Here is a 22704-nt window from a genome sequence, read left to right on the forward strand (position 1 = left end):
CCTTTCCCTACAAGGATCCCTTCCTATAAGATCCCTTCCCTACAAGGTTCCCTTCCTATAAGATCCCTTCCCTACAAGGATCCCTTCCTATAAGATCCCTTCCCTACAAGGACCCCTTCCTATGAGATCCTTTCCCTACAAGGATCCCTTCCCTGTAAGATCCGTTTCTATAAGGAATGATTTTCCCCCTTTGAGAATTTTCTCTCTGTGCATCTGTCCACAGCATTTGTTCTTTATTTAAAAAAAAAAAAAAAACTTCCATGTCAATTCTGCGCAGAAAATACTTTCCCCCCATGCCCATGACTCTTAATTCCCAGCATGACAGAAGGGAAAAGAGAGAAAAAGAAGACTGAGTGGGACCAAAAAGTTGGCCTCACCATCCAGTGAGTCAGAACTCACTCTAAGAAGCCCTGACTTCGGACTCACAGCCCACTTTAGATGCGCCAGAAAGCAGTACTGTGGGTGGCTAAAATTGCAGACTTTGGGAACATGCTGCAAATTCAAGCCCTCTTCTCCCACTTACTATGTGTGGGAATTTGGGCAAGCGACTTATCCTTTCTAAGCCTTACTTTCTTTGTCTGCATAATGGGATGACAGCAGCAACTCTCCTACAGTTGGTACAAAATTGAATGAGGTAATAAATGTGTGGCAGTCTAGAAAATAGGCATCTAATAGGTGCTGCCTAAAAGTATGATCTGCAAGCACCATCACCACTATCACCACTATCATCACTATCATCACTATCATCACCATCATCACTATCACTTTTAGTACGACTATTACCACTACTGTCATCGCCACCACCTTCATCACCACAACAACTGCCATCGTCACCACCACCTTTGACTCTCCAGTTATTCTATCCTATAATGAAGCTCACTTACAGCAGCACTAAAGAGTTTATTTGCAAAGCTGAGCAAAACGACATGGGGTGTGGAGAAACCCTGGGATCTGGTTCATACAGACTCCACCCCATTCCTGTTGTCAGAGGGGCTCCTGCAGCCCTGGTCCAGTGTCCTAGAGAACGTGGCCCTTCTGCTTTCTTCTAGTAAGCAGTACTTCTCCTCACTGGTATTCTGTGATCTGTCTAGAATCCCAAGACCTTGGGTGACAGTTTCTGCTATGTCTGAATGCTGCTGTCCCCCTAAAAGCCCTATATTAAAGCTCCATCCCCCAATCAATAATATGAAGTGGTGGGACTTTAGGAAAGGATTGGGTCGGAGGTCTCTTGCCCTCATGAATCAAATGCATGCCCGTATAAAAGAAGCTGTATGAAGCCTTTCCACTTTTTGCTACAAGAGGACACAGCAAGAAGGCACCATGCATTTTCTTGGCAGAAAGTAGCTTTTCACCAGCCACATTGATCTCAGCCTTCCCACCTCAAGAACCGTAAGCAGTAAGTTTCTGTTATAGATTTATAGGTTATTCCGCCTAAGGTATTTTGTTATAGCAGCTTACGTGGCCTAACATTTTTCTTCTTACAGTGAATCCTTGGGACTATAATGGGATGTCAGCCTGCAGATAGGAAAGGTGCCATGGTCTTTCTCATCATTTCAATGCACTCCAGCACTAAGGGTCAACCCACAGAATGGGTCTAAAAGGAAAGAGAAAAGAAAACCTCTAATAATTCCAATATGAACTTACCCACCTCACTCAGCACATCGGCTGCTTAAATGGGAAAATTAGAAACATCTGCCATCAGATACGTGCGAAGCCAAATTTCCAGAACATTCAACCCATTTGCAAAGGAAAAAACTCAGGAAATAAAAAGCTGGAGACTTGAAGTAAATGCTTCATTGGTCATGATGATCAAAAGATGACAATTAACACACACACACAGACCTAAAACCACCCACTGAAGGGCGGGTCTCACTCCATCCAGATGGGCTTGTTCTGCTGGCCCTGCAGCCATCACCCCACCAGGACTCTGCCCTTCACTCTGAACTTCTGCCTCGGTTCCCATCTTCTCTCCATCAGAACCTGGAGGCCGGATGTCCAGGCAGAGCCGTGAAAAGCGGGGGCGTTGGCCCAAGTCTTCAGTCAGTGGACAGTGTCACAATGTCCATGGGTTCATCTCTACCTCCCTTTCCACACTCCTCGCCTTCTGTCCCCTCTCCCACCCCATCATTGTTCCCCAGAAACAAATAGGATGGCTTCACCGGTCAATCTTTACATATACAAACACCAAAAGCAGAGGAAACGCCCCTTGGCCACCCCCCTCCCCCCAAACCCCAGTGCTGGGAGAGCAGCCAGCAGCCGAGGCTGCTGGAGCCAGGTTGCTGTGGGAGCCATCCGGCTGTCCTGGAAGCTTCCTTGGCCTCTGGGCTTTACCTGGAGGCCTCTTCCTTCAGCTCCTTGTTCTTCCGCACCTCCTCTGCGTGCTTGTCCTGGGAAGGAAGGGAGGGACAAGGGCAGGTCACACAAGGATGCCAAGGGAGATCAGAGGGCAAGAGAATGGAAAGCAAAAGTTGGTAACCACAGGCAGAGCAGAGTTGTCGGCGAAGGCATCCTGAGAGGGGTGGAAGGAGGCGAGTAAGATGCAGGATACAGACGTGTAAGCCTACAGGTACACATAGCCCATGAACCATTGAGTCCCCACATCCTATAGTGGACCCACCTCACAGAGACTCCAAGACACAGTAGGCTCTCTCTACCTCCACTGGTCATTCTGGCACTTGGGATGGTGGTCACTTGACTAAATATAAGGAGCCACTTGAACAGCCAGTTTGGGGGATGGGAAAAGAATCATCCCATTGCCGGCATCCTTGACACAGCACAGATGCCGACAACTTTGGCGTTGTGGTAAACTGCTAACTGAAGGAGGACTCTCAAGTTATGTACTGACAGAGAACTGTTGGGAATGCATTCTTGATTCCAGACAATGGCCTGGCTCACATGTGTTGGGAAACGGGCTTCATTTGCTTTATATCATAATCTAACCTAAAGACAAGATTTGCCTTCCTGGCCCCCAGCCAGCTGTGTACTGACTGTCCTATCTAACCAGGCCTCAAGTTCTTAGATCTTTCCAGTGGGACTAGAATGGGCAGCTGGCTCGCCTCCAAGACTCTGAGAAGTGTCTACTTGTGGGACGATGTCACACTTGTCCTCCATATCAGTCCAGCACTAGACAAATGTCTGGGTCCTTGTAGGCCAGAAACTTTTGTTTTTCTTATTTGTATTTCCCAGCCCCTACTGTGGTACATGGTCCTTGACAGTTGTTCAATGATCCCCTACCAGATCCTGATGTTCCCACATCTGGATGGCAGATTAACCAGGAATAGACCCCTGAAGCCACCAAGGTTCCTAAAACTACATCTTCACCTACAAGTTTATCTTTCCAGAGGCCATGTAAATTTCCACAGGCTGAAAGCAAGGAGCAGCATGCCTGATTCTCAAACTGTGATGTGTATCACATGACCTGGAACCCACATGTCCCTCAGACCTTGCCTCTAGAAACCCAGGCAGTAAGTAAGGGCTGGGTTTTGAATGACTAAGAATTCTGGTCATTACCCACACAAGAGCTAACATGGACAGCACTGTTGATGTTGAAGGTATCTCTAATCGTTGGACAGAGATGTGGTGGAAAACCACACACTTTGCCTCCTGCCTCCTCCAGTAAATAGTTATGAGTGGGAATCAAGATCTCCAAGAGAAGATGTCCTCTCAAGTGTCTGATCTGGCATCTTGTTTCTTAGCATCCACTTGAAATGCACAGCTGTCTTTTTAAATACAACCTTGCCTCTACCTCCACCTCCACCTCTGTTTTCTAGGGGATTGGTATGCAGATTTCTGGCCTCTGCTTGCTTGGTCTTTAAAGAAGCCCTTCTGATAAAAAAAAATCTTGTGAGACAAGACTGAGATAGTCTCTCTGAGACAGGCAAGAAAGCAGCCGCTTGTATGCAGGAGACTCAGTATTAAAAAGAAAAGGCTACGTTAGGTTTTTCTACAGTATTTCTCATTAACTGGAGAAGCCCAAAGTCAGACCCAGATTGTGTCCCTCCCCTAAAGCAGAAAAGAGAGAAAAGCCTTGCTGTCCCTAGAAATGAATGGCAGAGCATGGGGCTGCCACCTACTGGCCATCTCCAGAGCCTGTGCAGCTCTCATCCCTGAATGAAGGCAGATCTTTCTAGGAACTATTGTCAAGGGCCTGAGGTTCTAGGTGGGTAGGCAGGAAGGAATAAGGACCACGCTGCTCACCATGGGACGAGGCCACCGATCGGTCCCGGGAGTCACCGCGCAGCAGGCGGCTCCTGGAAATAAAACACAGAGCTAAAGCTTCCCAGGAGCTGCAGGAGAAACTGAGGCAGCCCGGGACTCGGAGAATGAGGCCAACATGTCTTCCAAAGGAAGACACGGAGGACCAACCCCAGTCTCTCACACCTCTCATATGTAGGTGACATTTTGGTTACTGACAAAGGCAGACTACTGAAAAAACAAAACAAAACAAAACAAAACCGACTACTCTGTGACCCTTATCAAGAGCTCTGGGGAGAATCCTCTTTCCTGTTTTACTGGCAAGCAAGCTTGCTGTGCCCCTAGCTAAGAGCCATGCTCAGGGTAGCATCTTTCATTAAGCCAAAACTGTCCGTTCAAGGATGAAGCCAAAAATGTGCAGACAGATGTCTCTCCTCAGATACATGTTTTGGACAGGCTTTCTCTAGAAAAGATGGGTGTAAGCAAGCTCCTGAGACTAAGAAATACCAGTTGTAAAACTTTAGAAAATCCTCCCCGAGGCCACCCAAGGTATGGTGTGTGCTTCTTGTCTGCGACTTCCCAAATCCTACCCTTAGAACGACGAAGGCCCTGCCTGATGGAAACATTCCCATTCCTGCAGAGGCTGCTTCCTCCAGAGTGATGCAGAAGTCACGTGTACTTACACGAGCGGACGGAGCCTCCTGCCAATCCAGGATCGCTTACCTTCTCTTGCAGCCGCTCCAACATGGCAGCCAGGTGGGCCTCCCGGTTCTCCTTATTGGACTCCATCTTCTGGGCTAGCTTCTCTTTTGCCGTCTTGATGAAGTTGTTGTTTTCCTCAATAGCTTTCTGGATCACCTCCCGCTCGTGCTCTCGTTTCTCTGCTAGGTGCTTCAGGAGCTCTGCTTCCTGGTACTAGGGGAGCATAAGAAAGAGAGCCGATTTAGGATGATTTCTACCATCTGAGGCTTAACAGTGCCACGCCCAGATGAGGACCATCCCTGAACTTGGTCCCCTAGCCCAGAAACAGGAAGCAGTGACACGGGACCACCTGCAAGGCTTTTTTCCATCATTGTCTTTATTAACTCTTTTCTATATAGCCTCTGAGTCTTTGTTTTCATCGTTCACTCTTCAACTCATTCATTCACAAATCCTGTATAATCTTATATTAACGTCAAGGCACTCACAACTCCAGACACCCTGGAAGGGAGCAAATAGCCTAATAGAAATAAACATGCATATTAATAAATAACTGAAACCCAGACCTGCAAGTGATAAATGTCTTGCAGGTGAAGGGAGGGACCACAGAATTCAACGGAGAAAGTCCCCCCTCCCCGGAAACTGAAGAGCATTTCTACAAATGCTCTTCAAATGGCATCTGGGTTGAACCACGAGAATCAATGAGAAACAAGGAAGTGAATACAAGGCCAGCTCTGAGAGGAATGTGATACCTCAGCCACACGAAGCAAACTGTAAGCTCACCCAGTGCACATTCATGATCTTATCTTCTTCAGGCAGTGGCTTGGTCTATGCTCTGTGCTCAGGAGGTTCACTGTGCCCTCTTACCTCCTCAGGAACACCACTTCTCTCCTTCCTGCTCACACTGGGATGAAAGGAAGGAAGGATAAGAAAGAGGGGCTGTGCTAACCTTCCTTCGCTCCTCCGCAGCTTCTAGTTTCTTCTGAATCTCTTCTAATGATGGGTCCCGCCGTCGAGGAAGGGAGGCGTTAAACTCAGGCACCCCATCGAAGGAGGGTGGCTTCAAGATGACTTCAAAGGACTGGCCCGAGGTGCACTTGTTCAGCTCAATGACTTCCATGTCAGAGATGACACACCAGTTCAGGTCCACAGTATCTGCTGCAGAGGGCAGAGTGGAGGCTGCTCACCTGCCAAGGAGCAGCTGGGGTCCCAACGAGCATGCACACATGCACGTAGACACAGGGAAGCTAGGGTCCCAAGGCATACCAATAATGAGGGCCTGGTGGATCCTAAACACTGGACCCTAAGTCCAGGGGCTTTAATGGAGTAAGGTTTGGGATCCTTGGGCAAGGATCCCAGGGGGTGATTTGCAATAGCAGCTGCAGGAACGCCAGCTACTGTTGTTCCTCGCTAGTGACAGGCATCAATTCATTTCACCCACCACCCACCCCCAACCCCTCCTTGCCCTGTCCCTCTGATGGCCTGTGAACCTCTCCCCTGCCTCCCACCTACCCTGTTCTCTTCTTTCTCTCCAGTCAGCACTGCCTTTCCGCTGGCTTTGACCTTTCCTCCTACACTGTCTCCCACACCAGCCTAAACGGAAAAAACAGTCTCAGGTCATCCAATCACCCACCTCTCTCATTGACAGACCAAACCCATCCCTTCCTTGCAACCAGAAATGAAGAGATGACCTGTCTGTCCCCTGACCACTCCTCATCAGCATGGCCATTCAGTACTCTGTGACAGTGTCTGGGGACTCTGATAGCATCCTTTTCATCTCGGGGCTGTTGGGAAACATCTCTGTCTATCCCTGGATGCCCTGATGAACATACCAGAGTATCAGAACCTATGTCTGGCTTGTCCTTGCATCTTCTGTGGCATCCGTTTATTCAAGGAATGTGCAAAAGGGACTCTAAGAGCAAGTGCTACAGGAGGGCCTAATCCAGACCCCTGACTGCCACCTGGCACTCCAGGCCAGATCCCCTGGGCTCAGACCCCTCCAGCTCTGGGAAAGAAGACACACTATGACCAGGATAGTTTTACAAGATGAGGGCTAATGGGGGGCACCCACAAACACAGGACACAGAAACCTCCACCCTTTCCTTTCCCAGCCGAGCCCCCACTCACCTTCATATTTGTAGGATGATTTATTCAGGGGATCAGACAGGAAGCAGGAGCAGAACAGAGACACCAATGGGAGCTCCTTCATCTTCTCCTTGTAGGCTACGAGAGAGTGAGCCAGTGAAGATGGGCCCACCAGTCCCAGAAACCAGCACTTCCAAGAGTCAGTCCAGGCTTTCTGGTTCCAAAGGACCCAAGCCTGGACCACCTCAGACTTGAAATCTGACCTTCCAACTCACACAGCTGACCCTATTCTTCTGTCAATACCAAATGCTAAGTACCCTCAAGTAAAGACCCAGGGGCCAGTGTCCCCACCCTGGTCCCCAATCTCCATTTCATACTTCTACCCAGGGAGAGGCCAGGTCCTTGACTCTTCATTCTGCTGAAAGTACTTGACACAGCTGCCTAAAGGGTCAAGGGGTTAATACAGAGGGCAAAATTACTACTCTCCTTGTGGCCCAGGCCCACTCTAGAGGGAGTTGGGCTAAGACTTTTCTCATAACTTCCCAGCACAGGAATCAAAGCAGGGGAGTGGCTGTCCACAGAGAAAAAAATGCACCCCTGACAGCAGTCTCTCTGGAGGTCACAGGTCATCATGGTGGCCTCTGCCAGCCCTTTCCCACTGCACCCTGTTCTACGTACAACATAAGAGACTTCCTCAGTCCAAACCCCACCACTTGCCAGTGCACATTTTCTCTTAAGAACCTGAAAGCATAATTTCAACTCTATTATAAGGGTATTGTTTTAAAATAATACACAAAGACCCTTTCCAAAAACAGCAAGATGAATGGATCCAGAGAAATGATACCTGAAGTTGTTCTCTGATGTCTACACACATGTAGCATGCATATATACCATGGACAAACATGTGTCACACATACACATGCAATCTCAGCACACAAAAACATATAAAGAGAGAGAAATGGCTTGTGCTATATCATCCATCTCTGAGTGATGATGCGTGTACTTACCTGCGAGGGTCATGTTGGCTGGAATCTGGTGGTTGGATTGACTGACAATCACAGCAGATGGATTACCAGCTCAGAACACAATTACAATCCTAGGAAAGAGAGAAGAGTTCACATTGACAGACTGTCACCATAAGGACATCTTTTTAAGCACTGAAGGAATCTTGGGCATACTGCATCTGCTATGATCTCCAGGCCCTCCCCTCTCTACCTTTCACTACCCCATCACCGTCCTCCACATCTGCTCAGGAAGATTCAGTTCACACACCAAGGATCCCTTCACAAATGACTCAGGCCTTATAGCATGTAAAGATGGGTTCCCCCAACTTTATCTTTCCCTGTCTGGTTTAATAAACTGGCCCAAGGTCAGGGTGAAGGCCAGAGGCAAGCCCTCCATAGGAATTGCCTGGAAATGTCTGTTAATTAGATAGCTGTCTGAACTCCTCTACCAAAACAAGTTGAGTAGGAGGGCGGAAGATGTGAAACCTGCCTTGAAATACCTTCTCACTTCTCTGTCCTCCAATAACTACCAGCTTGGTCCCTTGAGTCCACTGAAAAATGACCCTGGTCCATGAGGGGAGACACACACAAAGACATATCATCATGATAAATATGTTAGCACAGAGACATGCATGGGCATGTGAGACTATCTTGGGATTAAAGACAATAAAGAAGAAAGGAGAAGACAAGAAAGGAGATAGGAAGGTTGAGGAAGGAGCACTTATAAACACCTGGGAGATGAGAGGAAACAGGACTCCACTGAGGACCAGTGGTAAGTGCTTGGCATAAAGACTGCTTGGTATTTTGCCACCTTTGATGGTCACTGTGCCAGTGTAGAGTGACATGAGCCAAGAGACTACTACTACGTTCCTTCAGCCTTGGGAAACTCAGGGACTTGAAATTCCCTTTTTTAGATAGTGAGTGTGTCTCCCCTATGAGGCCAAGGCCTACATAGAGGGGAGATCCTGGGGGAGCAGTGAGTCCAGTTCCAGCCTCAAAACTATGTTAGTGCAAAGTTGATGGCAGGTGTTATATCACCCTGTCACTTTGCACACCTAAACCTTGTGCTTCCAGTGTTCATTCTGCACAGATTTGCTCTTGTAAAATAAGAAAAGCTCTGCCCTGTATCCATCACCCAGAAAACATCCTTCCTCCACCCCCTTCATCAGGGCAGCCCTTACCAGCCCTGCAAGTAAGGATGATGCCCCCAGTTGTCAAGACTAATAGAGTAACCAACCGAGCACAGATTTGAAGCAAACCCAGCTGTCCTTAGAGGGCTGTTCCTCATTTTCAAGCCAAAAACTCTGCCAGAGCCTTCTCTTGCCAATACAATAGGCCTTTTCTCCATGGTGTCAGGCTGGTCCTGATGGTACCAGTGAGTCCCTGAATATGGAGATCAGCCTGGTGCCTGAGGACAAAGTCCTTGATCATGGGGCCAGCATTCATTGAGGTCCAGGAGGATTGCAAAGTAGAGTGACTAAATGAGACATGTTGGCCAGGGGAGGCAGAGACCTAGGACCTTGGTTGATGGGTCAAAAGGGAATGTGGGGACAGGGAGAAGGGAAGAAAACACACATCCGAGGAAGAAGAGAGATGCGCAGGTACAGCCATGTGGGGGCATGTCCTCAGCCTGGGCTAGAATGACAAGACCCTACACACATAAAACACTTTAAACTTTCTCCCAGTTGACCTTCACATGAGCCTAAGTTGTGCCAACAAAGCAGGTGCCATTGCTTTTGCATTCAGATGACTTTAAGATACCTGCCTAGGGTCACAAAGCTCTAAGGGAGTCCAGCCTGGGTCCAGACCCAGAGCATCTGAATTATAAGCTCTTCTCTAGTGGCAAATGGAAGAGCAAGACATATGCTACTTGTCCATCGTGGTCCCAAGGACACAGAAAAAGCAGCCTAGCTTGGAGGAAGAAGGGAATTAATTTTTTTTCAAACATGTACTTTCCATATGGGAAAATCTGGTCTATGAGTCACGAGAGCACAAAGAATGTTGGAGAGCCAAAGAAGAAAGGCCAGGGCAGGGGTCAGGGGAGGTGACAGACTGACAAGGAAATTGTCACAGATCTCAGCACTGTGAGGTTCGAGCTTGCACAGTTAAAACTCACAGTCACAGAGCATTCGCTTTACTACACACTCACCCCAATCCTCTCTCGTAAATGAAGGTGGCGAGGCTCAGAAAAATGAGGTGACATTTCCAAGCCCTGGATTAAAAAAGCAGTGCACACATGCCCCAACATTGTGAATGTGCTTGTATGTGGAGAAAGGACCATTGCGGATATGACTGATAATGTCAAGATGAGAGCATCCCTGACTACCCAGGTGGGGCTCATGAGTAACACATGTAAGGTCAGAAAGCAGAGGCCAGAATGATGCAGCCACAAGCCAAAGAATGCCTTGAGACACCGAGCTGGAAGACACAAGTAAGGATCTTCTTTGGAGCTTTTAATAAGCTAACTTTGAACTTGTAAACTCCTGCTATGTGGTGGGGTATATGCCAGCCCCAATAGTCACAGTACATGATAAACCCATGGTTTTTTCACTGCTCCGAGTGGCTAGTTTATTTATTTATTTTTAACATGACCTAATTTGTTACTGAGTATAACCCTTGGATCCAGAGATTCATGGGACCCTTCAAAACTCTCATGCTGATACATCATTTCTATTGTAGCCAATATGCATGAGGCACTCTGAGAAAGGCCACGGCCAATGCTTTCTGGAAAGTGCAGCAATGCAAGGCAACTTTAAGCCCCTGGGGATGGAACTCGCAGTAGGGAGTCTCACTTTCCCGTTATTAGCTTGTAGCATCAGTGCTTAGTGGCAGCCAGTAAAACCCACCTCCCCCAGCCCTCTGCCTGTGGTGTGGCTCCTGCTCTGTAACTATGAGCATGCCATCTTGTCATAACAACATACAGCCTAGAGGCAGGGACTACTGGGTGTGCCCTCAGCTGCCAGGGAGAGAAGTAGGGAGTGTCACAGCACAGCACAGAATGCTAAAACTCACGGAGGCAGGAGGAGGCAATGGTGGCCAGCAGAGAGGTGAAGCAGAGCTTGCCTATCAGGAAGATATGTTACCTATGACATCAAGCATCTGAGCATCAGAAGGCAGCTCCCATGCTACATACACCCCAGGCCCATCCCAAGCCTCTTCCCATGTTTGCTGGTAAACCAAAGCCTCTTCCCATGTTTGCTGGTAAACCAAAGCCTCTTCCCATGTTTGCTGGTAAAACAAAGGCCCATCTTAGTGCTTTAGTAGCCCCTAAGGAAAGTAACAGGAAGCTGACTGCACACCAAGCTCTAAAGGCCAATGTGACACAGTCACTCAATAGTCGCTACAGAAATAACAAGGGTTCAGGATGGCGATTTCCAGGCTCCCGCATAGAGCATGACACAAACTGGTTGGTCAAATGTAAGAGTCTCTTAATCACCCAGCACCCATGCTTTGGGGACTGAGCCAGAGTAGCAGGTGGTGAGAGGACTCCAATGTCTGCTGTCAAAATCAAGAAGACAGTTTAGCCCAGGTTGGAAAGGACATTATGCAATGTAGGCTCCTTGAGCCTAGAACCATGCAGAGGTTTTGGAACTTGGCTATGCTGAAGTGTGAATTATGCATATTCAGGAACAGAGGGGACCTAGTGGGTTGCATACAGACTGTCTTGAGCATCAGAGTAGGAACAAAAAGATAGTAGACAGACACCTCCATGCCACTGAAGGAGTTTGTAACTATTCCATGTTCAAGCCGTTGCCATTTTTTCTATGAGAACCAAGATGGATACGGATGCTAAGGTTATAGCAGTAATAATAGCTACCAGTCTTGACTGTCTGCTTTGTTCCAGAAGAGTGGCAGATAAATCTCAACTTAATGTAAGATAATAAGGACTTCGAAGCTCAGCAATGTTGAGTAGATTGCACCAAGTCATATAAGTTAGAACTGAGCTGAAAGTTGATCTATGTGTATTTCATGGGAAATCTGTTTAGGTCTTCATGATCTAGCATTTGTGGCTAAAAGGTGTGTCTAGTGGTACCAGGTTAGGGAGTAGTCAAGGAGGAGCAACTGGATGTCATGGCCAGGTTCAAAGTATTAGGGACCTGATTATACTGAATCACACTCTGGAGTTACACCCACCACTGCTCTCCCAACTATAAACTGATCTTCATACAATGCCAGTATCTAAGTGGCTGTGTATGGAAATGCAAATAATCGCACTTTTCTGTTGCTGGATTAAAACACCAGCATATATAATAGAACACATCTGTGAGTGATATCACACACACCCAAGGAACCAGGCAACCAAGAACACAATCAGACACAGCAAATGATGCAAATTAGGTGGGTGAGGTTGATGGTGAAGGGACAGAGTGGAGGCTGTGGACTGGAGAACTTCCAGCTAGAAGGGAGAGAAAAGATAGCTAAACTGGAAAGATGGAGCCCTTCACATGATATCAGAAACCAGGTAGACAGGCAAGCATAGGGATAATGTCTCCCTATAAGGAGCATGTGAAACCTGCCAGTGACAGCTAGACCAGTACTGTTGTGTTTGGTGAGAAGAAGCCAGGTCAGTGCAAGATACTGCTCCACCCAAGATGTCAGTCCTGTGCTCACTGGGGACAAGGGATCCTGAGGTTACACAGTGAGCTGTTGGTAGAGGAAGAACCAAAATGCAAAGCCCTGGGTTCCAGTGTATGAGCCTTTCTGCCTTGTCCTGGGTCCCTTTTACCTTCTCGAATAGGACAACAGCCCACATCAGGGTCTGCAGAGCCTCCCTCTGTATAGAAATGGGTTCCTAGAAGGGATGCTGTTGCAGGATATTGTGTCAGGATCAAGGCCCTAGGCTTTCTGAGATCAACAGAATGCTAAGTGCTCCAGAGAGATGTGGCCACTTACCCTTTATATGCCCAACCCTGGAGAGTCTTGAACTGCCCACACAATGGGCAGAGTGGACAAGTACTTAGTTGCTTTGAGAAATGCCCAGCTATTGCTGCTGGGCTGTTTAGAAACCCACGTGGACTATTTCCGAGGGATCAGCAGTTAATGCATGTCCAAGTGGTTTAAATAGAGCTGTCTCTGGCAAGGGTTCCAGAAGACAAATATAGGGATTCTGGCACAGATTCAAGATGGGAACTTCGTGGGCGTGGGTGTAATGAATTCCAGCCTAGCTCCTCTAACCACAAGAGTGCAGAAAGAGGCAGTTCCAGACTGACACTTTTCTATATCCTGATGCCATGTGCTGCCCTAGAGACCCAAGTGCCACATATCTTCACTTTTGGCTGAAATCATGTTCCCACAGAGGACTAGCCTTGCTCGTTTCCTGCTGTCTCAAGGTTCTGATTGGCATTGTATGCTTTATTTGTATTTAAAACTCAAAAGGAGATAATTTACTTTTTTATGAATGTGGTTTTCATTCTTTCCACACTATTTATTGAATATTGAATGCTGTGCCAAGCCCTTTGTTAGGCACTGGAATAGCCGCAGATAGTTAGCTGCTGCAGGGAAACTGAGTGGTAGGGCCTTTGGGAGTTCTGCTGAGGCTCTGCCAGCCTCTGGCCCAGCCATGCAGCCACTGTATCCTTGGGGGAAAGGGGTGAGGACACCACTAAGCATGGACAAGTAGGACATGCAGAGGGGACCTGATAGACAAAACTTGGTATGAGTGGCTTTGGAGAATGTCACTGTTGAATCACCCATTGAATGCTTCCAAGGGCTCCAGCAGGAGGAGGTGATGCCAGGGCTCATGGTCAAGAACTCCTAGAGTGCACAGCAGATGTCAGAAGGAAGCTTCATGTGCATTTCTAGGACATTTGCCCTGCTAGCAGCAGAACCCTGGAAACCCGAGTCTGCAAAGGCCTTGGAGCACTAACAGCCATGCTGAGAGACAAGATGGAGATGGGGAACCACAGCCGGAAAACCTACAGCCCCAAATAATGCACTGTGAAGGGACAGCTTGGGCTATTTTTATTCCCAGTTCAATACATGCAGAGGAATCACTGCCAGAAGTCAAGTTCAGGGCAGGACCTTCCATTGAGGCAGGCTACCTGGAATCCTGGGTGTATGACCCAGACACAAGATAAGACCCAGGAGTCAAGGGCACTTGCAGGCATCTGTGCATGGAGAAACACCCATGACCTTGTTCCTAATGGCAGCAATGTAGATGTTTGATAGTGTGCATGGTGTACCACACGTTTCCCAGTGTGTATCTATACACACCCTTTATACACAGTGCCACACGGTATTAACAGGACATGCCAGGAACAGAGAATCAATCATTCCTTGTTATCTACCACTTAATCCTATTAGCATTTCCCTCCAGGGTTCCCTCCCCCACCCTAAGTTTATTACATCGTTGTAATCATTTAATCCTCCCTGAATCATGCAATACAGATACCAGACAAGTTAATCATCTGGGGGACTGAGTGAAAATCAAACAAACAAGAAAATACCATTCCCTGCCATTTTTTTTAAAGCACTTGTTTTTGTTTTTGTTTTTTTTTTTGTTGTTGTTGTTGTTTTGTTTTGGTGTTTGTTTTAGCATTTAGATTATTACATTCTAATCCCAACAGGAAGGAGGAAGCCATAGAGATATATGCATGCACCCATACACATATGTCCCTCCCACTCTACCCTACATCCCTCTCACCCTACCCCTACACACGCATATTGCCTCTTTAGCCTCCTCATCAAATAGAGTCAAATCCAGTCATCTCTTCCATTCATTACAGCTGTAAGTCCCCTCCCACAGTGTCCCACTAACCCTATGCACAGTAAGGGATGGGGGGGGGCAGAGGAAATGGACAGGCATGAAGGGGCAGAAGCCTGAACATGGCTGGCCTGATTTGTGACAGATTCCACGAAGAAGGACCTGGCACAGAAGGGTTCAGGAGCTGAGTCTCTGTGGGTTATCTGTCTGGGGATTGGTCTTGAAGTCTTGGCCACGTGGGACACAAAGACAGAATCTTTGTGTTTCAACAAGAAAGTAAAATAAGATTTTCTTTGGTGATGATCTTGACCATTCAGTATCCAGGTGTTTAAACTCATGAACACAGGTAGATTTGGGTTTTCCCTTCTCTCTATGTGGTTGGCTTGGTGCAGAGACCATCCTTTCTCCTTACCTCCTCCCAGTTGCTCTGTTTTCCTTGTCCCGTATGTCTGCCTTTGCTGTTCAACATCTTATTCTCTGATAGCTGTCTCAGTCTTTGATGCTGAGTTTTGTTTTGTCTTAAACACTGGCAACTAAACCTAGGACCTTGTGCATGGTTGACAGCACTCTACCAATGAGCCACATCCCTGCATCTCCATCCCTCTTTCTTAAGCATCAACCAACCCAGTTCTCTCCTACAAAGCAAATGGGGTTGGCAGGGATAGTCAAGAGAGGACAGGCAGTGCACCTCTCAGACCTCAGATACTGCCTTCCTCCTTCCTTCCTTTTCTTTCTTTCTTTTTCTTTCTCTTCCTTCCTTCCTTTCTTTATTGCCAAAATGAAATCTAAATATTCATTGCACATCCAAACCACTCCCACTTGCCAGTTCCTTTCCTCCTTATCTGCTGAAGACACAACCCAAGAAGTTCTTTGGATGTCTAGAACCACAGACAATGCTGAGTCTATAGATGTATATGTAAAATAAAGTAGAGTCTATACAGAAGGCACAATTAAAAATCAACAACAGCAATTATAAAATGCAAATAATAATGTTATATTGGTAAAAGTTACTTTAAGCTCCTGAATTGCTTTTTTTTTTTTTCTTGGAAATCCCCATGCAATATTTTTGGATATAATGGATCTTGGGTAGCTGAGACAAAGGAAGGCAAAACTGTGAATAAAGACGGAATTGTGGTATGTCTGTTCAACAGTGTGCGTGTGCATGCTTTGCAGTCAAACTTTTTTAGTTTTAGGAATCCTTCAGAGCACAGTATGTCCCTGAATAAACATCCTCTCTGGTTAAACAAGACTGAGACTTCTTTGTAACTTTGGATGACTTAAGTGATACCTGGAAGCAAGGGCACACAGTCCACAACATGGATGAAACAGGAGAACAGCATACCAAGTAAAATGAGCCAGAAAATAATGTGTGTTCCATTGCTAGGAAGCACCTGGCAGAGCCACATATGAGGTGGAAAGCAAGCAAGGGTTGCTAATAAGGGGCAATGGTGATGAGGAGTGGATATTTAACAGGTGTGCTGTCTCAAATCTGCAGGATGAAAAGATTCCTGAGCATCACATGGACAACATTGTCTTGAAATAGTGAAGATAGTCATTTTCATGATGGTTACATGTTACTACAATTAAAAATTTTAAACTGAAAAAAAAAAAACTGTCCAGCCTGGTGAATTTTCCATAAATGTTCAGGCTTGGGGCTAGAAGAGACAATCAAAAGCCACTTAACCCAATGATTCTCAACTATTTGTTGACTGGAATTCACAACAAAAGCTAGATTTTATGTCATGGTCCGGCGTACAAATGCTAAGACAGGAACATGCATGTGTACTTGAATATAACATACACACATATACACACAAATATATACCTAGCTAAAGAATATAGAATTAAAAAGGCACAGGAAGCCCTGGCCATTATGTGGGGTGTGTTCTGTCTTTTTTTCCTATGCTGTCCTGAACAATTTTATCTTTAAATATCAACTCCATTCTGCAAAATTAATCTCATTATCCACTAGTTAGGTTTGAGCCTGCAGCTCCACAGCCCTGGTCTGGATTAACCTCCACAGTAGCACTGAGATGTCCAGTGTCTCTCTGCTGGGTGGTCATCCAGCTTCCACCAAATGCCATTTGTGATGGGGATCTCACTTTCCACAAGGCAGCCAGGCTCTGTGACAGACCTTTTTAGCAGGTGAAGCTCCCAAGTCACTTCCCAGTTGTTCCAGGTGTGACTGGGTGGAGCTGGGGAAAAGTAAAAGTCTGGGACTAGGTAGAGGGATCTGGGCAGCTCGGAAAAGGACCAAGAACTAATTCTATCCACAAGGCAAGGAGGGCTGGAGGCAAGAGCAAGGGACTAGGAGGTGGTGGCTGCCTTCTGACTGTGCATTGACCCGCCCCCTCTGCCTTTGCTTCCCTCCACAGCTGTCGTTATTTCCACATCTGGTGCATGATCTCATCTTCCAAGCCCCCATCTGAGGGAGAACTCTCCTCCCCAAGGGGCCTCAGCCATAGGGGAGACAGATTCCACCACATTCCATCTCTACCCTTCACCCCTCAGAACTCCAGCAGGTCATTGCCAGGTCATCCCATCTGCTATCCTCTTGGCATTGGGATATAGGGCAACCCCACCTGGGGTCTTCATACAGGGTGACCAAAGGCTGTCTGACTTTATCCTCTAAGGTATTCCCCAAAACTGTCCAGTTTGAAGACAATGCGGCTCCTAGACACCTAACTGTGTTTCTGGGAGAAATAAAACAAGAACAGCCCCGCCACGTGGGGACACAGCTATCTGCTGGACACAGGAGCTCTGGTTCCCTGGACGAGGAAACAGAGGATTAAAAAAGATGCCAACACTCCTGGCTGGGGCGGTGGGCTGAGCACAAAGGGGGCTAGCTGTGACTGGCCAAGGATCAGGGAACCTGGGTGTGGCAGTCCTGCAAGCTTGCATCCTCTGCCTTAGAGCCAGTTGCCGAGCCAGTTAGAATTGGGTTGACCTCAGGGTGGGGCGGGGCAAGCAAGAGGGGATGATCTCACTGTATCGGTAAGGCGGAGAGAGAAAAAGTAAGACTACACAGAGCTAGAGGAGAAAGAAAAGACAATGCCCAGAAACAAGAACAACAACAAAAAGGACAGATGAAACTGTCAAGAGCAGAGATTCTTCAGATAGAATGGGGTCTCAGTTAGAACAGCCCCCGATGAAGCTGAGCTCCAACACACCTTCCTCTCTTAATAGCAGAACATCTTTCATGCAGAAATAACTCAACATGACCCTCCAACATGTCCCACTCATCCTGAACAAAAAGTGATACCCAGAGCCCACCCTCGCCCCTCTACAAGAGCCATCGTTTTACCTCACCCTGCTCCCCACACCAGCATTTGACAAAGTTTAATGGACTGAGTGAAACCAAAGGCAACACAATAGGCATCAAATCCTTCGTTTCTCCCCAACCCTGGCTGCTGTTTTGTTTCTTTCTTTTGTTTGAAAAAAAAAACCCTCCGATTATCCGTATCTGAGTTCTACTTACCTGCAGTCCGATTTCCAGAGAGCTGTTCTCTTCTCACTCCCTCAATTAGTGGTACCCTGGGCTTCTCTCAACATCAGCACCACTGCTGGGCTCTCGCCATGACATCACCTCCGAGCTCTCTGATTGGCTAACAGTGGGTTGCTTGGCAATTGGACAGTCTCCTCCGGTGGAGCAGGGATTGCCTGAGTGAGTAACTCTTAGCAGGCTGGGGAGTGGAAGATGATGTCAGACAAAGAGCCTGCTTTCCCCGTTGCCTGTGGGGCTGGGGAAGTGGGGCTGGGGAAGCAGAGAGGGGTAAGCGTGGCCAGGAGGCAAGAGAGAGGGTGTGGTACCGAGAGGTGGGGGTGCCAGCACAGCTTGCGAGCTAGGGGAAGGATGAATGACTTGAAGAATCTTCAGCTCTTCAAGTCTGGAGGAGGGGGAATATGGAATCTAGGGGCGCAATAGGAAGAACAGATGAACCCTAAAAATAGCCCCTTGAGAACTTGGTGACTGTTCCCAGTTCCATCAGAGCCAACACCTATGAAGGATTGTTTAGATGGCAGGAAAAGGCTGTAAAAATTCCCGGTCCAGAAGCTGCTGAGGGCTCCAGCCTCACAGGTGTCCCGGGGAACAGGGTTTCCCTCTGGCCTCCCTCAAAAGCATGTTGTTCTGTCTCTCCTGCAGAATCTACCTAGCACTAGTGTGTCCTCACAGCCCACTCAGCCAGCCCAAGCCAACCAGAGGGAGCCACAGGTAGGAAATTAGACTGGACATCATTACACATGGGTCTTTCCTGAATGTGGTGGATTCCTGGAGGGCAGCGATGGATCACTGGTGGTGACTTTCCTCGGGGACTAGGGGGGTCCTCTGTACAGACTCGTCAGCTGTTTACACGTTGCCTGTCAGCTGCAGACAGCAGGTGCAGAGGGAGGGCGAGAGCCCTGTGGAACAAGACCCTCCCTCCGAGTGCCTCTGCCTCTGAAGTCCCTTGCCATGCATTCGTGTCCTCACACACTATCACATAGCCTCACTTCAGTCCCCTTTCTTAGGAGTGTGCAATATTTTGTTGTAAAATGTACTCTTTTAACTACTTAACAAGGAGATAGTTCGGTGCCATTATACAGCCACCATGTTGTGTGAAGACAGCCACCACCCATCTTCAGAGCCCTTTCATCCCTTCTAACTTCATTCAGAACCTTCATCCATAAATCCACCATCCCCAACCTCAGTCTCCTGCACATCTCAATAAAGCTGCCTGTCCTGTGTGCCTAGTGTGGTCGAATCATATGACATCTGTCTCCCTGGTAGGCTTCCTTCATTCACGTGTTTTAATGTCTTTGAGCCTCATCCTTTTTAGGGAAGGTTTGTCCAATGTCAGTTGGCATTGGGGATCCCCCTCCTCCTCCTCTGCTACCCCATAGACTGAGAACAAATTAACTTTAATTCAGCTTGGACTTGGAGAATGTTTTTGTTATTGTTGTCATTTTTACTTGTTGTTTGAGACACAGTCTTGCTATGTAGCCTTGACTGGCCTCGAACTCATAGAGATACACCTGCCTCTCCCTCCTGTCTGTGAATGTTGGAATTAAAGGAATGTGCTGCCACGCCCAGTTTTGAGATGAGTTTAAACAGCAGTAGAATTGGTGAATTAAATGGTGGCTGCAGCATGCCGCACACATGGCCTGGCCTGTGTTCACGGCATAGACTGTCCTGGAGACTATGCAGAGACTCTGATCCTGGCATTCACCCCTCACCTGCCCAACCCCCCCCCCCCCAGCCAACATACACAGGTTGATTTCTCTGTGCTCAGCACCCTGTGTTGTTGTACAAGGGTCCCTTGTGGACACACATCTTCAAATCCTTGGTTTTACAACAGGAGAAGAGGCCAACTTTATGCTGCTTGGGAGTGGCTGAGATAGGGGTGTACCTGCCTTTGGGTTTCAGAACACATCTGACTGTTCTTTCAGGCATCATCCTCAGCAGTGCAGCAGGGGAAGAATGCCATCCTGACAGAAATTCAATAAGCATCACCACAGGTCACATGGGCCGCTCCCCCCCTCAGTTTCCAGCTCAGATTCAGAGGTGTCCCTTAGCATACTAGACTGGGGTCCAAATTTAAGCAGACTCCCAAATATGGCCTTGTGGCTACAGTCTGCCCTCTCCTCGCCCGTCTCCCCTCTATCCCAGTCTGCCCTTCCCAGCCTGAGGAGTCTGGACCTCCATACACAGATTGACTAGCTCTGGAAAGGGAGGGGGGAGCAAAGAGAGTGAGTTGCCATGACAATGGCAGCCAATCAGATATCTGCTGATCTGCTGCTACTAAAAGAGGGAAAGGTGGTCTGTGTCACCCTGCCAGTGAAGGAGGGTGGAGTGGGGGGAAAGGGTAAGATGAAAAGAGACGGTCATCACTACCCAAGGCAAAGAAGGGAAATGAGAGGAGGGTTGCTTCCTTTCTAGAATTATCTAACTATAACTCCAGTGACAGGCAATGATGACCACACACACACACACACTCTCACTCACACAGTCACTCTGTAGGGTATTGCCCACACCATTTATAACCAAGACACTTCAAACAGTGCATCTGTTAAGGGGCAAGGCCTCAATCTGAATTTTGAGGTACACAGAATAGGAAAACGGTGTTAGAAAGAAGAGAAACGCACACCAGGTAGAGCCGCTGTCAGGAGTCTCAGTGCATGGGTCCTCCAAGCTGATATAGAATGATAAGCAAGGAGAAAGTCTCGGTTCTTATAGGAAAATACAACAAGCATCCAAAGAAAGCCAAGGTCACAAAAGAAGTAATTAGAGCTAGGAGGTTAGCAGAGTGAGACTGGGGCTGGGGACCGGTGAAGGCTGGATGGAGACTGCTTCTCATACTACTCAGCTGAGAAAAGCAGGTCACAGGAGGCTGCCACTGTACCTGCCAAGCCAGCTTCAGTGTGAGCCAAAGAGCTAGCGACCAATGCTCTAGCTGTAGCAGCTGGACCTCAGGCAAAGGTTGTGGGGCCCAAGATATGCACAGCTCTGCACCCTGGTCTCTGCAGTGTCACCTGTCATAGCTCAGAGTGTACATGACAAGGACACTCAGCCCTCAGAGCTCCACATGCTTCCAGGCTGCATCATGGAGACCATGGTCATTTATTTCTTTCTAATCAGGGATCCTATAGCAGGTGCCTCTCCATGAACTGACTCACAACCCTTGTTTTGGAAGAAAAGTTGCCAGCTATTTCTGCGTGCATCTGGGGTAGTTCTGCTGAAGACCCATGGGACAGTCAACCTCTGGATCCTCATGGAAAGTTGGACCTCTTTCAATGCTCAGGAAATAGGATCTTGGTCTGACATGAGAATTCAATTAACCTGATAGATAACCTTGTGTTCACTTGGCTTGCACCCATGCAATAGCTAGAAGTCTACATTGTAAGTGGGTGGTGCCTGTCCTCCTTTGCTCAAGGTTTCTTTGTGCAGACTTTGTGGAACTGAATGTTGTCAGTGAGTGTCTCGGTGTGAATAACAACATGTAGGTATGATGTCATTGTTAAATGTGAATGCTTGTCTCACTGGAAGAGTATCTTCTCTGACTCATGTGCCCTGGTGACACTTTTAAATCCTTTCAGCCAGCAAAAACACAAATAAACTCAGCTCTTTCGCCTTTTAGCCTTGCTGGGTGGCGGGAGTCACTGATTTATGCAGACTGTTCGATTTGCAAACTAAGTCAGAACTGTTTGTGTTTAGAACAAAAGAAGACTGTGTTTATAAAGACTGCTCTTTTCAAGGGGGCTACCACCTGTGTGTCACTGAGAGCAGCACTTGGCACAAAGCATGGCCTCAGTCAATGTCAGCTCTTAGGATTGTCCTTGCATGCAGAGCAGATGAACCATGAATATTAGGCTTAAGAGAAACAGAAACTCACTTCAAACTTGTGAAAAACACATAAGAACATGTTTGTGAAAAATTGCCAGTAAAATAGTTTATTGTTAAACACACAATCCAACTACAAAATGGACAGAAACTCAAAGATAGATTTTTTTTTTTTTTTAGTGAAAATATATAGACCACCGGTGTATTAGTTACCTTTCTGTTGGTATATAAGATACCATGACCAGGGGAGAGGGGTTTAGTACTGCCCCAAGTTAATGTGCCAGACTTTGTTGACTCCTCATGGGAGCCCTTACCTGTGAGGAGGGTGGTGGGGGTGGGCTAGAGGGGAGGGGAGGGGTGGGAGGAGGGGTGGGAAGAACTATATTCTAACTAAGGTTAGAATATGGGGGGGGAATGGGAGGGGAGGGTGGTCGGGGGCATGAGAGGGTGGGAGAGAGGGAAAGAGGGAGGGAGGGAGAGGGAACTGGAATCGACATGTAAAATAAAAATTAAAAAAAAAAGAAACTTTAAATAAACAAAGACACCATGACCAATTTAGAGAAGGTAGGTTTTATTTGGGTTTATGGTTCCAGAAGAATTGAAAGACAAAAAAAGTAATGTTAATGATGGACTAACCTGGAAACCAATATCTGTTCCTTGGAATTTGCTAGCTTCCTCTCACAAGGCTCTGAGATAAGAAG

General features: G+C 47.3%; 1 protein-coding gene across 4 annotated transcripts; it reads right to left on the reverse strand.

Moving 5' to 3' along the window:
• Positions 1-1779: 1779 nt before the first annotated feature.
• On the reverse strand, positions 1780-18296 carry Stmn4 (stathmin 4). 4 transcript variants are annotated; one of them, XM_051195477.1, is made up of 8 exons: positions 18164-18296; positions 7986-8074; positions 7021-7116; positions 6406-6486; positions 5843-6051; positions 4918-5109; positions 4198-4250; positions 1780-2387 (listed from the first exon to the last, which is right to left on the reverse strand). In XM_051195477.1, the coding sequence occupies exons 2-7, from the start codon at positions 7996-7998 to the stop codon at positions 4230-4232; spliced, it is 612 nt and encodes a 203-aa protein (XP_051051434.1). In that variant the 5' UTR covers positions 7999-8074; positions 18164-18296; the 3' UTR covers positions 1780-2387; positions 4198-4229. The 4 variants fall into 4 exon arrangements, with proteins under 4 accessions (XP_051051434.1, XP_051051436.1, XP_051051433.1 ...); XM_051195479.1 differs by lacking the exons at positions 6406-6486; positions 18164-18296 and having other exon boundaries at positions 7986-8067; XM_051195476.1 differs by lacking the exons at positions 4198-4250; positions 18164-18296 and having other exon boundaries at positions 7986-8067.
• Between the last annotated feature and the right edge of the window lie 4408 nt (positions 18297-22704).

The sequence above is a fragment of the Phodopus roborovskii genome, unplaced genomic scaffold (assembly GCF_943737965.1).
Source record: "Phodopus roborovskii unplaced genomic scaffold, PHOROB, whole genome shotgun sequence".
Lineage (NCBI taxonomy): Eukaryota > Metazoa > Chordata > Mammalia > Rodentia > Cricetidae > Phodopus > Phodopus roborovskii.